This window comes from Dendrobates tinctorius, unplaced genomic scaffold (genome assembly GCF_039654945.1).
Source record: "Dendrobates tinctorius isolate UK_male_01 unplaced genomic scaffold, ASM3965494v1 ptg000007l, whole genome shotgun sequence".
NCBI classification, from domain to species: Eukaryota; Metazoa; Chordata; class Amphibia; order Anura; family Dendrobatidae; genus Dendrobates; species Dendrobates tinctorius.
Window position 1 is genome coordinate 42,758,122 of NW_027361675.1, and position 19,610 is coordinate 42,777,731.

The following is a 19,610-nucleotide window of genomic DNA, read 5'->3' on the forward strand; positions in this document are numbered from 1 at the left end:
ACTTAGACTCCCAAGCGTCAGGCTGCACCTGCATCTCGCTGGTTACCATATACTTGGCTCGAGAGCCAGCAGTATCCAAGCAAAAAAAGGAGATATCCAGCGAACGTATACGGAACAGTAGTAGACATTTTTGCAAAGAACTGGAGAGCCAGCAGTAACCAAACGAATCTCACGAGCTTGAGAAAGACACTGGGACCGACGTCTGTGCTGGGCAGCACTTGCAGCGGCTGGGCCAGAATGGGAGACCACAGCACCAGGCAATGCTTAGGATCTATCCCACGCAGCGGGAGAATCCCGTCACCTAACATCACCCCCAGCGACGTTCGCCACGCTCAAAGGCCGCAATAAGCTGGGGGGCACGGATGTGCTCAATAGGTTCCCAGGTCATAGCCTCTGGAACATGACCCTTCCAGTCAACCAAGAAAAATTTTTTGCTGCTCATCACCTTGGACCCGACAATAGCGTTTACCTCGAAATCGTCCGAGGACGTATCCGAACTCCGTGCAGGAGTCCCAGAAGACCGGGTCATAAACACAGGTTTTAAAAGAGACACATGAATGGTGTTGGTGATGTTCAGTTGGGGTGCAAGGCAGAGGCGATAGACTACATTATTTACCTGCTCAAGGACCTTGAAAGCACCTAAGTAGTGGGGAGCAAATTTAGTGGACTCTACACGCAGCTTGATGTTACGAGCTGAGAGCCACACTAAATCACCAAAGGCAAAGACTGGAGCAGGACGACGATGCTCGTCAGTGGAAGCCCTCATTCTCTCCTTAGAAACTTTGATTGCATCCTGCATGCTGTCCCAGATGTCACGAGCCTCCACTGCCCAGTCCACCACCCACAGGTCGGAAGACGAGACAGGCATGGGCACAGGAACACGCGGGTGCTGACCATAGTTAAGGAGAAAAGGTGTCTTCCCAGTGGAATCAGAGATGGCATTATTTAAAGAAAACTCCGCCCAAGGTAGCAGGGACTCCCAGTTGTCATGCCTGGCAGACACAAAATGCCAAAGATACGTAACCAGAGTCTGGTTGGTCCTCTCCACCAGTCGATTTGTCTCAGGATGGTATGCCGAGGACAGATTGAGCGCTATACTGAGCAGGCGACAAAGCTCCCTCCAGAAACGAGATGTGAACTGGGGACCCTGGTCACTGACAATCTTGTCAGGCATCCCATGAAGGTGGAAAATATGCTTGATGAATATTGCCACCAAAGCCAGTGCAGATGGTATGTGTGGAAGAGGAACCAGATGCACCGTCTAGAAAAATGGTCGGTGACTACCCAAATAACTTTATTATTACAGGACTTAGGCAGGTCCACTGTAAAGTCCATCCCGACCATCTCCCAGGCCCTATCTACCACCGTCAAGAGATACAGCCAGCCCGCAGGTCTCTGCTTGGAAGGCCAATTCTTGGAACACGAGTCACAGGCTTGCACGTAATCCTTTACATCTCGCACCATCAGAGGCCACCAATAAGACCTCACCAGAAGATCAGTGGTCCTCTTGATGCTGAAATGACCACCAAATTTGGACGTGTGTGCCCATGAGCGAACCTCCGGCTGCAGGTCAGGTGGTACACAAGATTTGCCTGGAGGTACCTGCTCTAGTGACACCTGAGCCACCATTTCTCCATAATCTTTGAAAATTCTTGGAGAACAGGAGAAGTCCCAGCCCAGAAGACTGGAGAAGAGCAAATGTTGTTCCTATCTTCAAAAAGGGGAAGAAGGTGGACCCAGGCAACTGTAGGCTGGTGAATCTGACTTCTATACCAGGAAAGATCTTTGAACAAATTATTAAACAACATGTATGTCAGTACCTGGATAAGAATGAAGTGATTAAACAGAGTCAGCATGGGTTTGTAACTAATAAGTCATGTCAGACTAACTTAATTTCCTTCTATGACGGAATCACTGATTGGGTGGATCAAGGAAATGCTGTAGATATAGTATATCTTGACTTCAGCAAAGCATTTGACAAAGTCTCTCATACAATCCTTATTGAAAAAATGACTAAGTATGGAATGGACAAGGCAACTGTTAGGTGGATTCATAACTGGCTTAGTGATCGGACCCAAAGAGTGGTCGTAAATGGCTGCACATCCAGTTGGAAGAATGTCTCAAGTGGGGTACCACAGGGCTCTGTCCTGGGCCCTGTATTGTTCATCATCTTTATCAACGATTTAGATGAAGGAATTGAGGGTAAACTGATTAAATTTGCTGATGACACAAAGCTAGGAGGGATAGCTAATACTAGAGAAGAGAGAAAGAGGATTCAAAAAGATATAAATAAATTGGAGAAGTGGGCAGCAACTAACAGAATGGTTTTTAACAGGGAGAAATACAAAGTACTACATCTGGGCAATAAAAATGAAAAAAGCATATACAGAGTGGGAGGAATAGGGCTAAGCAACAGCACATGTGAAAAAGACTTGGGTATACTAATAGATCACAGACTGAATATGAGTCAACAGTGTGATGCAGCAGCAAAAAAGGCAAATGCAATTCTAGGATGTATTAACAGAAGCATACAGTCTAGATCACGTGAAGTCATTATTGCCCTCTACTCCTCTTTGGTCAGACCTCATCTGGAATATTGTGTCCAGTTTTGGGCACCACATTTTAAAAAAGACATCAACAAACTGGAGCAAGTTCAGAAAAGAGCGACCAGAATGGTGACCGGTCTGCAAACCCTGTCTTATGAGGAAAGGTTGCAGGATTTGGGAACGTTTAGTTTGCAAAAGAGAAGACCGAGAGGAGACTTAATAGCTATCTACAAATATCTAGAGGGCTGTCACATTGTAGAAGGATCAACTTTATTCTCATTTGCACAAGGAAAGACTAGAAGCAATGGGATGAAACTGAATGGGAGGAGACACAGATTAGATATTAGAAAAAACTTTTTGACAGAGTGATCAACGAGTGGAACAAGCTGCCACGAGAAGTGGTAAGTTCTCCTTCAATGGAAGTCTTCAAACAGAGGCTGGACAGACATCTGACTGGGATGATTTAGCGAATCCTGCTTTGAGCAGGGGGTTGGACCAGATGGCCCAGGAGGTCCCTTCCAACTCTACGATTCTATGATTCTATGATTTGAAGAGTCTCCGAAAGGACTACAATGTGACTCGTCCCACTCCTCGGACAAGACTACAGAATGGGACAGGGCATCGACATGTAAATTCTTCGCCCCGGACAGAAAATGGATGGTGAAATTAAGCTGTGAGAAGAATAAGGACCACCTGGCCTGGCGAGAATTCAGCCGCTGGGGCGTCTGAAGGTAAAGGAGGTTTTTGTGGTCAGTGAAGACCTTAAAGGGATGCCAAGCTCCCTCCAGGAGGTGTCTCCACTCCGAGAAGGCCAATTTTATGGCCAGCAACTCCCTGTCCCCGATGGAATATTTCCTCTCCGCTGGTGTGAACGTCCTGGAGAAGAAGAAACAAGCATATTTCCGACCTTAAGCATCCTTCTGATACAGGATTGCTCCAGCACAAAAGGAAGAGGCGTCCACCTCCAGTATGAAGGGCTTATCCACATCGGGCAGATGCAAAACTGGGGCCCTAACGAAATGGGACTTCAAGGAGGTGAAGGCCTTGGAGACCTCCTCGGACCATTGCCTCAGATTAGCTCCCTTCTTGTTGAGAGCTACCAGTGAAGCTGCTAAGGTAGAGAAGTGGGGTATGAACTGACGGTAGTACTTGATAAATCTCAAAGTGCTGCACTGCTTTAAGGGAATGAGGTTCCTGCCAGTTCATCACCGACTCCAGCTTGGCAAGATCCATAGCCAAACCTTTGGCCGAAATAATATACCCTAGGAATGGTAGGGAGGGGCTCCTGCTCAAACACACAGTTCTCCGGTTTGGCATAGAGCGAATTGGCGCACAAGAGTTCAAAAACTCTACTCACATCTCTGTGGTGAGTGTCAAGATCTGGAGAATAGATAAGTATGTCATCCAAGTATACCACTACAGATGTGGATAACAAGTCCTGAAAGATGTCATTTACAAAATCCTGAAAGACTATGGGGACATTACAGAGACTGAATGGCATTAATAAGTACTTATAATGACTGTCCTTTCGCATATACGAATTAGATTATAGGCCCCACTCAAGTCTAACTTGGTAAATATCCTAGCACCCTGCAGCCTACCAAAGAGCTCGGAGATTAGCGGCAAAGGATATTTGTTTTTGATAGCGATGGCGTTCAAACCCCTATAATCTATACAGGGACGTAATTCCCCATTATTGTTTTGGACGAAGACGAAACCAGCCCCAGCAGGAGACACAGACTTCCTGATAATCCCCCTCGCCAAATTCTCCCTGATGTATTCTGACATAGCCTCAGTCTCACCCATGAGGAGGCTCTGCCCCCCGGAATGAGGTCTATGGGGAAATCATAGGGGCAATGAGGAGGAAGAGTCTCCGTGACCTTTTTGGAGAACACGTCTGCATATTGCCAGTAGTGCCTAGGCAGGGAAGTTAGATAAAGTTCAGTAGTGACCTCAGATGATCCAATCTGAACTTGAGCTCTTAGGCATTGTCCCTCACACAAATTACTCCATCCCTGTATGCTCCCAGTGGCTCAATCGATACAAGTGGAATGACGGCTCAACCAAGTTTTACCTAGAAGTACATCATCCATGCCCTCAGAGATGACCAAGAGGGAAATTATCTCCTGATGTTTTGGAGACATCATGAGGGTAAAAGGTATCGTTTGATGAGTGATTTGAGTAGGAAGAACGGACCCATTAACCACCTGGAAGGTAATTGGCTTAGGGAGCATCACTAAGGGAATTGAGTACCGTTGGGTGACGGTAGAAGACTGAAAATTGCCCTCAGCCCCAGAATCCACGCAAGCCTCGGTAGTGTGAGTAGTCGACCCATACGACAAGGACCCCTTGAAGCTTAATTTGGAGGGCACATCTGCCGTGTCTAGTGAGCCTCCTCCGATAGCCACTAGACGTGGTCATTTCCGTGACGCCTGGAACACTTATTGGCGTAATGCCCCACCTGCCTACAAACAAAGCAAGTCGGTAGAGATCGTACTGGACACGATTTAGATTCCACCCAAGAGACCTCCATGGGCTCTACCAGATCGCTTGTCTGAGCTGGAGATTCCAAAGGATTGGAAAAGTTTGAAGCTAACCTAATCCTTTGTCTACACTGGGCTCGCTCCAATCTTTGTTCAGCGTGCCGAGAGCAATGCGAGTGGAGACATATATTAAATCCTCCAGTGTAGATGGAATCTCCCTGGCCAAAGCATCCGCTACGTGGTCAGCAAGTCCCCTCCAAAATACGGGAATCAGGACCTTATCTGACCACTCCAACTCAGAAGCTAAAGTCCGGAAATGGATGGCAAATTGGCTGGCCTTGGAAAAGCCCTGGGTTAACGCCAAGAGTTGGAGTGCGGCGTCATGAATAACCCAAGTTCCAAGAAAGACCTGTTTCAGGGTGCACAGAAAGCGAGAGGTGCTCTGGACCACCTGTCGATTACGCTCCCATAGCGGCATAGCCAACGCTCTGTCCATCAACAGAGGCACCAAAAATCCCACCTTGGCCCATTCAGATGGGAAATTGTGAGGCCAGTAGCTCCAGCTGAATCGAGCACTGGTTCTCGAATCCCCTTCAAGCCTTGCTGTCCCCCAAGAACTTATCGGGTAGTGGGAACTGTGGAAAAGGCAGAACAGGAGTCACAGCAGAAATCCTAGTGGCAGTCTCGCCGGCTGCTGAAGTCACTCGCTCAAGCGTGGACAACCTTCCCTCCAACTGCTGCATGTACCGCTGGAGACGCTGCTCATCCGCCATTACTAGCCAGACCCTGGCGCTAGTATACTGTTAGGGTTGGCGGATTGCACTGAATAAAAATAAATAATAAAATGCAATGGCAAACTGGGGTCCACCGTGCAGAGATGAGATAACTGCTGCTAGTGAGCAATCACCTTAAACGCGCTGTGTTAAATTTCACAAAGTGTGAACAGAACTCAGAGTGGCTAGCTCAGTTACAGCACAGAGTGGTACTGCTAAAAGTACACAAGGCACTAAACTCTCTTAAATGTCACAGGGGAAGTAGCATGTATTATGGACTTGCTCTGTAACTCACCTGGGCAAACCACACACAAGAAGGAGACAGATGCTAGCCAAGGAAAAGAACTCAAGTGACGCTTGGTGCAAGACCCTTTCACTTTCCCTGAGAGATATAGCCTGATGATTGGACTTGCTCTGTAACTCAAATGTGCTAACCGCACACATGAAGGAAATAGATGCTAAGCCAAGAGAGAGTTACCCAGTCCTAACCCTACCTGCCTAGGTCAGTATTCTCAGGGTATAGTGCAACACGTACAAACAGAGTGGTAGTATATCCACTCACATACACCACACATAAGTGATACTAACACGCCTGCGTGTGCTACTGGGGGCCTTTAATACACTAGGCTCCACCCCAAACACTCATGCCCAGTCGGCCGAGACGTCGCTCTCGGGTCAATCCGGCGCTGCCACCTCATCAGAGCAGCAAACAGCCAACCACCAATGAGCAGACGCCACATCAAGGACATGCTCAGTCGGGTGAACTCTGGACTTAGACTCCCAAGCGTCAGCCTGCACCTGAATCTCGCTGGTTACCATAGACGCAGTAACCAAACGAATCTCACGAGCCTGAGCAAGATGCTGGGAACGACAGTTGTGCTGAGCAGCACTCGTAGCAGCCGGGCCAGAATGGGAGACTACAACACCAGGCAATGCTTTGGATCTATCCCATGCAGTGGGAGAATCTCAACGCCTAACAGATGGATTAAAAGTTAAGCCCCAGAAGTGTCACCAATTCAAGCAGAAAATTGAGTGCCTGGGACACACTGTGTCTAGTGCGGGAGTATACCCCACCGCAGAGAAGGTGGCTGCAGTGCAAAAGTGACCCATGCCTACCAACCTGAGGGAATTGAGAGCATCCTTAGGGCTAGCCGGATACTACCGCAGGTTCATAACAGACTTCACCAGGATTGCAGTACCACTCAGCCAATGTAGGCAAACATCAACCAATCCAGTGGTTCCCACAGCAAGAGGAAGCGCTTCAGGCATAGAAAATGGTACTGACCGATGCCCCTATCTTGGACTATGCTGACTTTTCTCAGCAATTCGTACTGTGCACAGACGGGAATCTGTACGGACTGCGGGCAGTTTTGGCTCAGGTACAAGAAAATAGAGAGAGTGATCGAGTATTCCAGTAGCTCACTGAGAGACACAGAAAAGAATCCAGACAATTACAGGTCATTCAAACTGGAATTGCTGGTGCTTGTATGGGCCATGACGGAGAAATTTGTAGAGTACTTGTCAGTGTCAGAAACACATGTGCGGATGGACAACAACTCCCTGGCCCACCTAGAGAATGTGAAGCCTGACACGCTAGAACAGTGGTGAGTCGCAAAAATGTCCAAATACCAGTAGAGGATCTCCCTTCGGTCTAAGTTCCATAACATTCATGCAGATACTCTGTCCCGGGTCACCCAGGTTGGACCAAAGAAAGACATAGATCAAGAGCTTGAACGTGATGAGATTCTGGGTTTTAGGCAGTTCACTGCAGCTGCAGTAACAACCCAAGTGTTCAGAGAAGATCCCAGACCCATCCAGATCCTGGGTCATTCCAGGGATGAATGGATTAACTTGCAACAGGCCAATCCGGAGTTGACAAGGCAAAGGAAATGGGTTGCTCTGGGGCGAAGGCGAGATCAGGAGGCTAGGACCACTTCACCCCCAAGTACCCTACAGATCTTGGGCCAGTGGGAAAGGCTCTTCCTGACAGATGGCCTTCTGTGTTGGAGGGTTCAACTTCCTCGGAAGTTTGATGTTCCTTGGCAGGTAGTGGCCCCAGAAGTACTTGTCATACAGCAGGCTAAAGAAGCTCATGAGAGGGTTGCCCACTTTGGTGTAGAGAAGATGTTTCAGTGGTTGCAACGACTGGTATACTGGCCTCAACTACGACAAGTGGTTGAAGGTGTTTGCCGAAGATGTCACCGGTGTGAGCTGAACAAACCCCCGGAACAGAGAGCTCCCATTTAGGCTATCTGAACGTCAGCAGACTTGAAGGTTCTGATGATCGATTATCTGATGATCAGAATTTCACACAACAGCTATGGGTACTGCATGGTGTGGACCAATTAATTACTTCACCAAGTTTGCGGTAGTGACCCCCATTGGGGATCAGACAGCTGAAGCTGCAGCCAGAGCCATCTGTCAGGACTTCATCCGTGTATATGGGTGCCCAAAGTGAATTCATTCCGACCAATGGGCCTGTTTCCAAGGGCGAGTGATAGAAGAGCTGTACCATATCTATGAAATTGATAAACCTCGAACTACACCATAACATCCCCAAGGGAATGGGGCCTGTGAACGTTTCAATTGGACCCTGTTACAAATGTTGCGGACCCTGGAGGAAGACAAGAAGATGAGGTGGCCCGAATTTGTGTCCTAATTGGTGTGTGTTTACAGCAACCAGGTCCATGTAACTACCGGTTACACCCCTTACATGCTACTGTTTGGGCAAAGCGAGAAAAAAAATCACTGAACTAAAACAGAGAATCCATGTTTGAGAAGTAGTCCAAGTGCCTGGGTTTGAGAACATCAGCACCGACTTTATATAGTGAGGAAGTTGGTTGAACAGCAGTTTCAAGAAATTGAACATTCAAGTTGATCCCTGATGTCAGGTGGACAACTTCAGCCAAGAGACTGTGTGTTAGTGTGGGCCAAGTGATCCGGGAACAATCTGGTTCACCGCTGTGTGGCGGTGCCTTACCGAGTAGTGAGGAAGATCCACCTGAATAACTCGGTCTTCGAGGTTAGGCCTGAGGGAGATGACGCCGCAGTACCTCGGGTGTTACACCGGAATATGCTGCAACCCTGCTTTTCCAAGGCAGAAGACCATGCTGAATCCGGGTAAGCAACCGAAGAGGCCAAGGTCTCGCAAAGGGTGTCGAAGAGGAAGAGTAATAATTGCTTGTAGGTAGATTAGTTCACCGGAGATGTCAATGCCGCTCTCAAATGGGGCAGAAATTGAATCAGGAGTCTACTTACAACCTCTGGTGGCTGAGTCTCCAAGCATCCCAGAAGCGCCTCTACAGGAAGAGCGCTGCAGGATTGAGCTGGCCTTCGCTGGGATTTCCCCTAACCGTTATGCTCAGGATGAATTCATTTGGTCCCAAATACAGCAGAAAACCAAGGAGTGCACTCAACTCTTGGCTGCACTCTGGCTACCTGTCAGGAAACTTCCACCTCATTCCACTCTCCCAAGGAGTGGCTAGCAAAAAGGGGGAGGGATGTAATAAGAAGCAGTGAAATTCCTGAAGAGCTCCTGCATGATGTGCCATTAATGTGGAGAGACTGTCATCAGTTGACCAGGTGGAGTCAAATGGAACCGAATGGTGCTGGAAGGTTTGTAGGGGGAGTGACCTTGTGTGCTGGACCTGATCAGATGACTCATAGGGAGGACTTCCTGGATATAAAAGCCCTGTGGGCCAAACCGCAGGCACATTTGGCACCAGAGAGCAGAGAAAACTCGCTCTAGGAATGTCGCTGAGGCCAGTGTAACAGGCCTTAGCGGAGAGCCTACGACAGCAAGGTGTCGGCCACCGCTTGACAAGGCCCTGATTCTGCACAGGAGGACTCCAACTTCAGACTGCTCTTGTCGGGGTCAGGATCTGTGTCCCACGCCAGTAAAGCTCAAGAGACCAGACGTCACCCTTCAAGAGCCAAGGACTGGTCTACTCCGGTCCAATCCTGAGAGACTTCTAATGACGGTCAAGCCGAGAAGATCCGTGAGGAGACTGCAACAGGCGAAGGACAGTGCGTATGAACAGGGCCATCACTTCCAGCTATCCTCTATGATACTGGGGTTGGATGGGATTAGAGTCTCAGGTTGGAAGGGGGCCAGTTTATATAGGGTGTTCAATCAGGAATACACAAGTACTGGTATCTGGATTTGCAAGGAACTGTCCAGAGAGCTAATAGCTCAAGTGGAAGAGCTTCTGCCTGGTGCACAGGAATCACAGAGATCGATCGAGTTCTGACAGACTACCGTACATTGTAGAAAATTACATCATGGATACATCTGAAGGCTACTAGTTTGGACAAAACGGTTTCATATTTAGCTGTCATTGTATAATTTGTTGGATGATATGTGCAAAATGGAGCAGATTCAAAACTGAGTTTTATTGCCACAAATTAATAAATATATGTGTACATCATTATAACACCACATTGTGATTCTGGGAATAACTGTTAAGTTCTAATTCAAAGAAGGGGTCATGTGGGGAACATCCCAAAACCCCAATCAATGAAGTCTATATTCCCTAATGCTATACAGGACTTTTAATTGAAGGCCTGGGTCATAACTTGGTGATGTTGGGCTCTATTTTAATGTTTCTAATAGAGCCCACAGATAAAACATCTATTTTATTGCTTCCTTTTTTATGGCAGACTGGTAACTTAGCACTTTGGAGCAGCAGAGCCTGGTTGCAAGTGCTAATTGTGCATACAATTTTGCTAGTATTACAGCACTTTTTTACCTGCTAAACCACTCTAATTAATAATAATTTACTGCCAAAATGTTGTGACCAATTAAGACTGTATTTAAAAACATACCCCATAGATGGATTACTATGATTACTATATATGGGACGTTATCCACAGCTCCCAGATTTCCATCTCATGTCCTTAAATATTTCAGGCTGATTTCTGCATGAAAATCATAAATTGTTGGGCTGTCGATTTTGGTCAAAGTTGGTAAGATTCCCAATTCAAAAATACAATTATATATAATAAATGTGCATAGGTTTCAAATTTTATATCGGCGTACAGATATTTCTTAACTTTTTGTACTTGGTAACAAAGGATAAAAATATTAGAAAAAAAGGTAAGTGAAGAAAATAAATAACTCACTTTTCCTCCAAGGCTGAAAAAATGCTGTTGTGATCAAATCTCTCTCTGAAGAAGGTTGACTTCCTCTCCATGTAACTATAAACAGTGAGAAAAAGCACAGTATATTGTGTGTTATCAAATATACCATAGAAACACCTATAGTTAATAGGTCTCATTTACCTGTGGCAGTGTCAGTAAATGACTCTGCAGTGTCATGTGCCATAGGACTGCTGCTTGGAGTTGTAGTTAAAATCCCCAGACCTGGACAATAGTAAATCATTACACAATAAGAAGAGAAAAAATTATAATGTGGATTAAGATATTTTAGTTTTTTAAATTATACAAAAACATCTTGAATTTATATTTTATTCTATGTTTTGCTTATTCTATGTCATGTTTGAGAAGTATACATGCATTAGCACACAGTGGGTTGATAACCCAGGGCAAGGTATGTATAGTTTGACATCCACTAAGCCTTGGACCTTATTCTATTTTAATAAAATATTTTTGTAATCATAATTTGCCCATTTGTCCTCTATTTTTTTTTCAACATTTTGACGAAATCTGCCTTTTTTTTAATAAAAAATTATATATTGTAATAAAAATAAAAAGCTTAAAACCCCCCACAATATTATAACTTTTTTTATATTTTTAATGTGGCTATTTTATTTCTCTAGCTCTAAATTTATCCCCAAACCTAGCCCTATCCTTAAACCTAACCCTAATCCTAATATTTACCCTAGCCCTAATAATAACCCTAGCGCTAAACCCTCACCCTAGTTACAAAAGTATCCCTTGTTGGAAAAAGTATGTTAAATGTAAAATCTATTGTAATAATTGGGAGGAATATTATGGAGACGGACTCTTTTACATTTTGAGAAGCTCCCTCCAGTAACTCTCTCTCTCTCTTCTTTCATATAATTACAAGTCTGAGAGGCAGAAAGCTGAAGGTGAACACAGCCCATGTGTAGTCCACATGATTCAATACCGGCTCGTTGGGCCTCTGTAATCTCAGCTGCTTATACAGAGCACAGAAGTCCATGAAACCCATATAGACTTCTGCTTTCAGCATAGGAAAATGGGGCATAGACAGATTATTACATTAGCTCGCCCGCTGGTCTAAGAAGTGGTGCTTCTTCTTAGGAAAGCATCCAACAAGCTCAATGAGATGAAAAAAAGCCAAGCTTACTGCTGGTCTTCCTGAATCATCAGTGGAGGTGGTCCAAAATTTTGCACCCCAATAGAATTTGCCAACTAAAGAAACCACCCACATGTTATGGCACTGTGTATATGTAGCAGAAACTAAATCCCTGGAACCCAAACCATAGCCATCAATATGGCTTACAAGTGAATTTCTGCAGTTTGGATACAGCATTGCTTGGAAAATACAGCAGCTCATTCTCACCTAGCAATTCAGAAGCTATGTCATTTCTATAGTAACATTAAGTAATATAGTAAAAAATTTGAAAACAATCTGTGTTTGCAAGTACTGCTAATAACATGCAGATGCCTACTTCAAAGGAAAGAATCATCTCAAATGTGTGGTTGCTGTTAATAAATTTGGAAAAATTCCAGTTCTCACATTGTTGTTTAATAGAGCAGTCAGAGCAGACTGACACGAATGTTTGTTGAGTACTTGTTAGCTTTTCCGTATAGATTGTTACAGAATGAGAAGTGTCATTTCATTATTATTAGGCGATGAGTTTGTTCATAGATATTTCTATTGTACCGATAGTGGTAAAACAGTAGCTCTAAACATTATACATACAATTAATGCTTCTTTCGCATTCAGTTTTGTAGTGTATGTTTTCAGTAATTTCTTGGAAAGTGCCCAATGTTTTGCACTTTTTTAAGACGGACTATGTTGTTCCTTACATTTTCTGGCTCCATAGAATAGTTCAGCAAACCATGTTATTTCATAGGGTGACATTTAGTATTTTGTAAGAATATATGTATTGCTATATTTACAATGGGAATCTCATTATGGGACCTATATCTCAGGCCTCCATTAACACCTTAGGCTATGTGCACACGTAGTTTGAGGTCCTGCAGATTTTTCCGTGCAGATTTGGAAAAATCCGCAGGTAAATTCTCAGGTCAAAAGACCTGCGGATTAGCCTGCGGTTTCACACCTCACAATGGAGAAGGTGTGAAACCGCTGCGGATTCCGCACAAAGAATTGACATGCTGCGGATTTGAACCTGCAGCAAATCCGCGCTGAAAAATCTGCAGCAAAAATCTGCAGCATGTGCACAGCGTTTTTCAGGTTACCATTGAAAACAATGGTACTGTACAACGCACTTAAATCTGCTGCGGAACCGCAGAGCCTGAAATGCTGCGGATCCGCAGCAGAATCTGCACCGTGTGCACATGGCCTTAGCAATGGCTAACAACATGGAGTGGGCTCAATAGTTGCATCAGCACAATGCAACCCTGGCTCTGTTACACAGCCACACCCAAGAGTAATGGAAGAGATTGAAGCAATCTCTGATCACAATAGTTTAAACACTGAAATGCAACTGTCAAGACGGACAGTATTATTTGAAAGGCTTTAAGAAAGTGGTCATCACTTTTGACAACCAGTGGCTCTCATGAGATGCATTTACAGGTAATCAAGGGCCTACTAACCTACTGAAAGCACCAAGGTCTGCCAACAATTTCACAATACTATGACTGCAAGCAATTACATGTTCAAATGCTCTTAAGGAATGAATTTAAAATGGCATTACCAAATATTTTAAAAAATGTAAAAATAGCAAAATGTAAAAATATAGATATTTTAGTCTACATAACTGCCTAACTATTACATTAAAAAAAATGCCTGAAATGGTCTTTATCAGTCAACACACTTCCCCAAAATGCATAAAAGAATTGAAATTGTCATAGGTACCCCAGAATGGTATCAATCAAAACTACTGCTTGATGCCCAAAAATACAAGCTTTCACACAGATTCATCAACGGAAGAACAAAAAAAAAATCATGAGTCTTAAAGTATGTTGACAAACCAAATTTGTATAAGGCCAGGTTCACATAGCGTTAACACAGCCCGTTCAACATATAGCATTGACGGGCTGCACTAACGCTATAGCATAACGCGATATGCGTTATGCTATACCGCTAGCGCTGATGAATCATCAGCGCTAGCGGTGACGGAGCCTCAGATGCTGCAGGCCGTGTCCGAGGCTCCGTCAGTGCTTGACGGCACATCGCTTTATGGCATACGTTGCGATGCGCCACATAATGGGGCTGAATGGCAGCGTTAATGGACTACGTTACACCACGTTATACCACGGGTTTGGTATCACCCTTAGGATATGTTCAAACACAGCATTTTTTCTACAATAAAAATGCACCAAAAATACAGCATTTTTTTGCTGAATTTTTTGCACTCTCATTCTTTCTATGGGTGAAAAAAAACGCTGAAAGAATTGATATGCTGGAGATTTAAAAAATGTTGCACTTCTTAAATTAATGCAAGGAAAAAAATGCTGCATGTGAACATAGCCTTATTGTACAGCGTTATGTTGCCAGGTAAGTTTTCCTTGTCAATGAACACCAAAAAAGCAAAACCCCAAAAATAATGGCAACATTTTTTTTTACCATTTCACTGCAATTCCAATGTATCAAAAGTATCATTTGTGCCATGAAAAAGCAGTTCTCATGTCTTTGTTGAGAAAAGACACAAGAGAGGATTAGACACATGGCTCAGCAGGCAGTATCACACAGGATAGGATTAGATACACAGCTCAGCACACAGTATCACACAGGAGATGATTAGATACATGGCTCAGCAGTCAGTATCACACAGGATAGGATTAGATACGCAGCTCAGCAGTCAGTATCACACAGGATAGGATTAGATATGCAGCTCAGCACACAGTATCACACAGGAGAGGATTAGATACACAGCTCAGCAGACAGTATCACACAGGATAGGATTAGATACACTGCTCAGCAGTCAGTATCATACAGGAGAGGATTAGACACATGGCTCAGCAGTCAGTATCACACAGGATAGGATTAGATACACAGCTCAGCAGGCAGTATCACACAGGATAGGATTAGATACACAGCTCAGCAGACAGTATCACACAGGATAGGATTAGATACGCAGCTCAGCACACAGTATCACACAGAATAGTATTAGATACACGGCTCAGCAGACAGTATCACACAGAATAGGATTAGATGCACGGTTTTTATGTGCAATATAATTATTATAATTTGTTATAACTAACCACAGTTGGTTACTATGCCCAGGCAACGCCGGGCTCCTCAGCTAGTAGAGAATAAATTAAAAAGGTCTGTTATTCAGGGATTTCACTGTAAGTTTTTACTCCTTATAATGGAAGGTACAAGAAGATTTCATATATTCAATGTGTCACTTACCAGCACAGATGATTCCAGCATCCTCATGGTGGCCACAGTTATGAATTCCCCAGCCAAGACTATAGCAAGCAGACAGGTATGACTCTGATCCATCACAATTCACATTGTCCAGTAGTATTAGACCGGTTCCATAGCCAAAGTAAGCATTGCTTTTATAGTCCAAGGCTTCACCACAGTTAATCTGTCTGCATACAACAATTGCATCCTTCATTCCCCAGTCGTCATCGCATATTGTCCCCCAGTTACCCTTGTAGAAGATTTCTACTCTCCCTTGACAGGAGTCAGCTCCACTGACCAATCTTATACTGCCGTCTCCTGAAATAAGATGCAAGTGAAGCAGTTATGGTAATATATAGAATATAGATAACACACCCCAAAAATAATCCATAGGACTCTCATGTGAACATCATTTTTGCAGAGACAATGGTTACTGAGATGGGTACATATATACAATTTTGGCCATCCTTATTAATGCAGTCTAATTCTTATAGCTAAACTTAGGCAAAGATATACTAGTGAGTCTTAAACCGCATCATATTTATCATAATGGTTTTGTATTATACATGCTTATATAGCACAACATATTCCACAGCACTTCACAAACATTGTTTGTCACCAACTTTTGGCATTCAAAGACCAATGGCAGTCTGTCATCTATGGACAGCCTTTGCATAAGCCATTTAGCTTAGCAAGTCCCAAGAACTCCCCGAATCTCACCCTTTGGCCACATGCACACATTGAGTATTTGGTGAGTTTTTTACCCCAGTATCTGTAAGCCAAAACCAGGAGCGGGTGAAAAATGCAGAAATGGTGACGTGTTTCTATTATGCTTTTCCTCTGACTGTTCCACTCCTGTTTTTGGCTTACAAATACACAAACACTGGGGTAAAAAACTCACCAAATACTCAATGTGTGCATGTGGCCTTTCACCCCTGTACAAAGATCAGGCCTTTCCTGAAGAGGCACTGGATTACATGGACAAGTTGTGTGTGTTCAGAGTCAGGGAGGAAGGGACAGTGACAATATAGTCATCAAAAAATCTAGTCAAAGAAAGTCAGGTTCTATCTAAGGAGGTCAGACAGAAATATTATACAAGAGAGTGGTGCGGAAGTTCAAAGGTAAAATCCAATAAAGAATCCAGTGGTTAAACAGCAGATTCACCCCTTCTCGCCGCAGCCCTTTTTCATTTTTGTGTTTCTGTTTATCACTCCCCTTCTTTTTTTTCCATCAATATGGCCATGTGAGAGCTTGTTTTTTGTGGGACGAGTTGTACTTTTGAATGACATCATTGGTTTCACCATATCGTGTACTCGAAAATGGGAAAACATTCCAAGTGCAGTGAAATTACAAAAAAAGTGCAATTCCACAACTGTTTTTTAGATTTTTTTTTACCATATTCACCAGTTGCTGAAACTGAAATGCCATTTTGCTTCTCCAGGTCATTATGAGTTTGTAGATTCCAAACATGTATAGGTTCTTTTTTATTTAAATGGTGAAAAAAAATCGAAAGTTTGTTAAAAAAAAAAAAAATTGTGACATTTTCCGAGACCCGTAGCGTCTCCAATTTTCGTGATCTAGGGCTGGGTGACGGCTTATTTTTTGCACGCCACTCTGATGTTTTTAATAATACCATGTTGGTTTGGATATGATCTTTGAATATGTGTATTTTTTCTTTTTAATAATTTTAGGCTAGTTTCACACTAGCGTTTATGAGCGCAGCGACGGCCTGCGCACGGCCGCCGCTAAGCCCCGCCCCCTGCCACGCCCCCGCCGGTATCTCCGCCCACCGGCGCATGACGCTGCATGCGCCCTGCGTCCCCTATCTTTATCACATGGGGAGCAGGCCGTGCGCAGTATGCGTTTGGCGGTGCATGCGCCTTTTTGACGGTGCGCCGACGCAACCAAACTGCAGCAGGTTGCGTTTGGCGCAGGTTGGTGCACCGTCAAAAGGACGCATGCGCCGCCAAACGCATACTGCGCACGGCCTGCGCCCCCTGTGATAAAGATAGGGGATGCAGGGCGCATGCAGCGTCATGCGCCGGTGGGCGGAGCTACCGGCGGGGGCGCGGCCGTGCGCAGGCCGTCGCTGCGCTCATAAACGCTAGTGTGAAACTAGCCTTATTTTGAATGGGGCGATTGGGGGCAATTTGAACTTTTATATTGTTTTAATATTTTTAAAACTTTTTTTTTTTACTTTTTTTACGATAATGTGATCGCCTCTGCTACACACAGGCAATGATTAGATCACTTGTGTATAGCAGCTATGATCACTTGCTATGAGCAATCCGGCAATGACAAACATAGGGGTCTGCTGCAGACCCCGGGTTGTCATGCCAACCCATCGGCAACCCTCGGTCATGTGACACAAGCACCGATGGGTGGAATCAGTGGCACGCTTCATGCACGAAGCGATTGACAGGGGCAGCTAATGGGTTAATGGCCGCGAGTAGATCGCGATTCCACCCACGCCTGTTAGGGGCACATGTCAGCTGTTCAAAACAGCTGACATGTCCGGGAAAGATGTGGGCTCAGCACCGGAGCCCACATCAAAGGGAGGGACATGACATGTGCTGCACATGTATGGCGCATGTCGTAAAGGGGTTAAAGGTTATTCAGTGACAAGAATGTAACATTCACTTCACTTCCTTGAGAACAATGGTGCACTGACATTGGTCCTAAAAGTAGGTAACACTGACAAAGTTTTAGCTAAACAAAAAATCATTAAATTACTGTCCTTTCGTGGCTCTTATACATGGCCCACCTTTATGTAATCATTTCCCACTATCAAGCAATGCAGTGAAAGAACTTTACATGATGCTAGCTAATGGAAAATACCAATTCAAACACGTACAAAACAAGTGTACAAAACAGAGAATGGTTACTTACGAAGAACATTTTGAGAGAGTGTAGTGGAAGGTTTTGTGAGCTGACCCTTGTTACTAGGAGTTGGCAAAATCTCTAAAAGAAAAACAAATATTATTTAGTAAAAGAAAAATGTATAAAATTGTTTAGGTAATAAATAATAGAATAAGGAGATCTATTAGGGCAGAGTTTCCCAAACTCCAGTACTCACAATCCACAACAGATCATGTTTTCAGGATCTCCTTAGTATGAGGTGAGAGAGAGACTGTGACTGTTTCTGAAATTATATTGTAGGGGGGACAAAGAGACAGTGAGTACCTGCGTGCCGGGTCCGGAACTTGAGAGGCTGTGTTAGGCTGGTGGAACGCACCAAATGATAAAGGTGATAATGATGTGCGTTTGCAGCCTGGGGTCCACCGTGCGGAGATGTACTGTAGAATTGCTGCTCAGTAATGGCAGACACTGACTGGCGGTATAGCAAATACACACAGGTTAACTTCACCCGGTGAACTAGAAGGCAAACCCTGTTACCTCACAGGGCCACAATACTGCAGGATGAGCGCTAGGGTTTGGTCACAGGAGCCTACCCCAATGGAACAGGGTTTGAGTCCTTCTAGACCCCTTAGCATTTGGCTCAGCAATAAAGCACTAGATGTGCATACAGCGCAGTCCCGGCGGACGCCACTAACCACCCTAAGCTTAGGGTAGGAAAGCGCACTATTTTGCGCACGGCACCGCTACTGATGGACGCTGCGGTCAACGCAGTACACTTGTGCCTCATGCTGGATGGCACAGTATGGCGCTAGGTGTGGTGCTAAGACTGGGTAGCACAGTGGCTCAAGACAATGCCACTAGCAGGCGCTGATTCTAACTCTAATTCCCCTATACCATGCGTATCCATGGGAGGGGAGTTATAATGCGTCAGTCACGAGTTTCATGCATCCGTCATAACACACACAACTAACCATAAGAGTCTTTACTAGCGCATCGCCGAGCGGCCATATGACTCTTTTATAGCTGCGTCCTTCCGGGACCTTCCCAGTGGACCAATCCGAGCAGGAACGGGACCTGCGCATGTGACCTCCGACCTCCAATGAGAGGTCGTCCCACGGGCATGCTCAGTAAGCAAAGGGACAGGACTTAGTCCCAGAAGCGTCTGCTTGTTGATGACTCAAGCATGGTGTTATAGCAGAGCCTGAAGGAGCAACCAGATTCCTAGCATCAGACTGGGTAAGATGCCGGGACCGACGTCTCTGCTGAGCAGGAATCTCTGCGGATGCAGAGGAATGGGAGACTGCAGAGGACATGGCTTGAGATTCCCCCTGTGCAGTGGGGGAAACTTGACACCTAACAGGCTGCATCAACTGTTCCTGGGGAAAATTTGAAGGAATCGGACCTTCCCCTGCAGCCTGGGGGAAGCCTGAGTGAGCCAGACCTTCCTCCTGACCAAGGGGGG

At 44.9% G+C, this 19,610-nt stretch overlaps 1 protein-coding gene across 4 annotated transcripts in view; it reads right to left on the reverse strand.

Annotated features, from left to right (window-relative positions):
- Positions 1-19,171, reverse strand: part of SSC4D (scavenger receptor cysteine rich family member with 4 domains) — a 46,731-nt gene extending 27,560 nt beyond the window's left edge. For 3 of the 4 annotated variants that reach the window (XR_012231832.1, XM_073573962.1, XM_073573943.1), the window contains exons 1-5: positions 19,120-19,171; positions 18,179-18,250; positions 15,293-15,607; positions 11,083-11,163; positions 10,924-10,998 (exon numbers count right to left, since the gene is read on the reverse strand). Coding sequence is in view for 3 of the 4 variants with exons in the window: in XM_073573962.1 (XP_073430063.1) it covers positions 10,924-10,998; positions 11,083-11,163; positions 15,293-15,607; positions 18,179-18,250; positions 19,120-19,156 (580 nt within the window). In the remaining variant the exon portion in view is untranslated. Of the gene's footprint in view, positions 1-10,923; positions 10,999-11,082; positions 11,164-15,292; positions 15,608-18,178; positions 18,251-18,365; positions 18,385-19,119 lie in introns of those variants that run through there. The other variant, XM_073573952.1, reaches the window with a different exon arrangement.
- Positions 19,172-19,610: the final 439 nt, after the last annotated feature.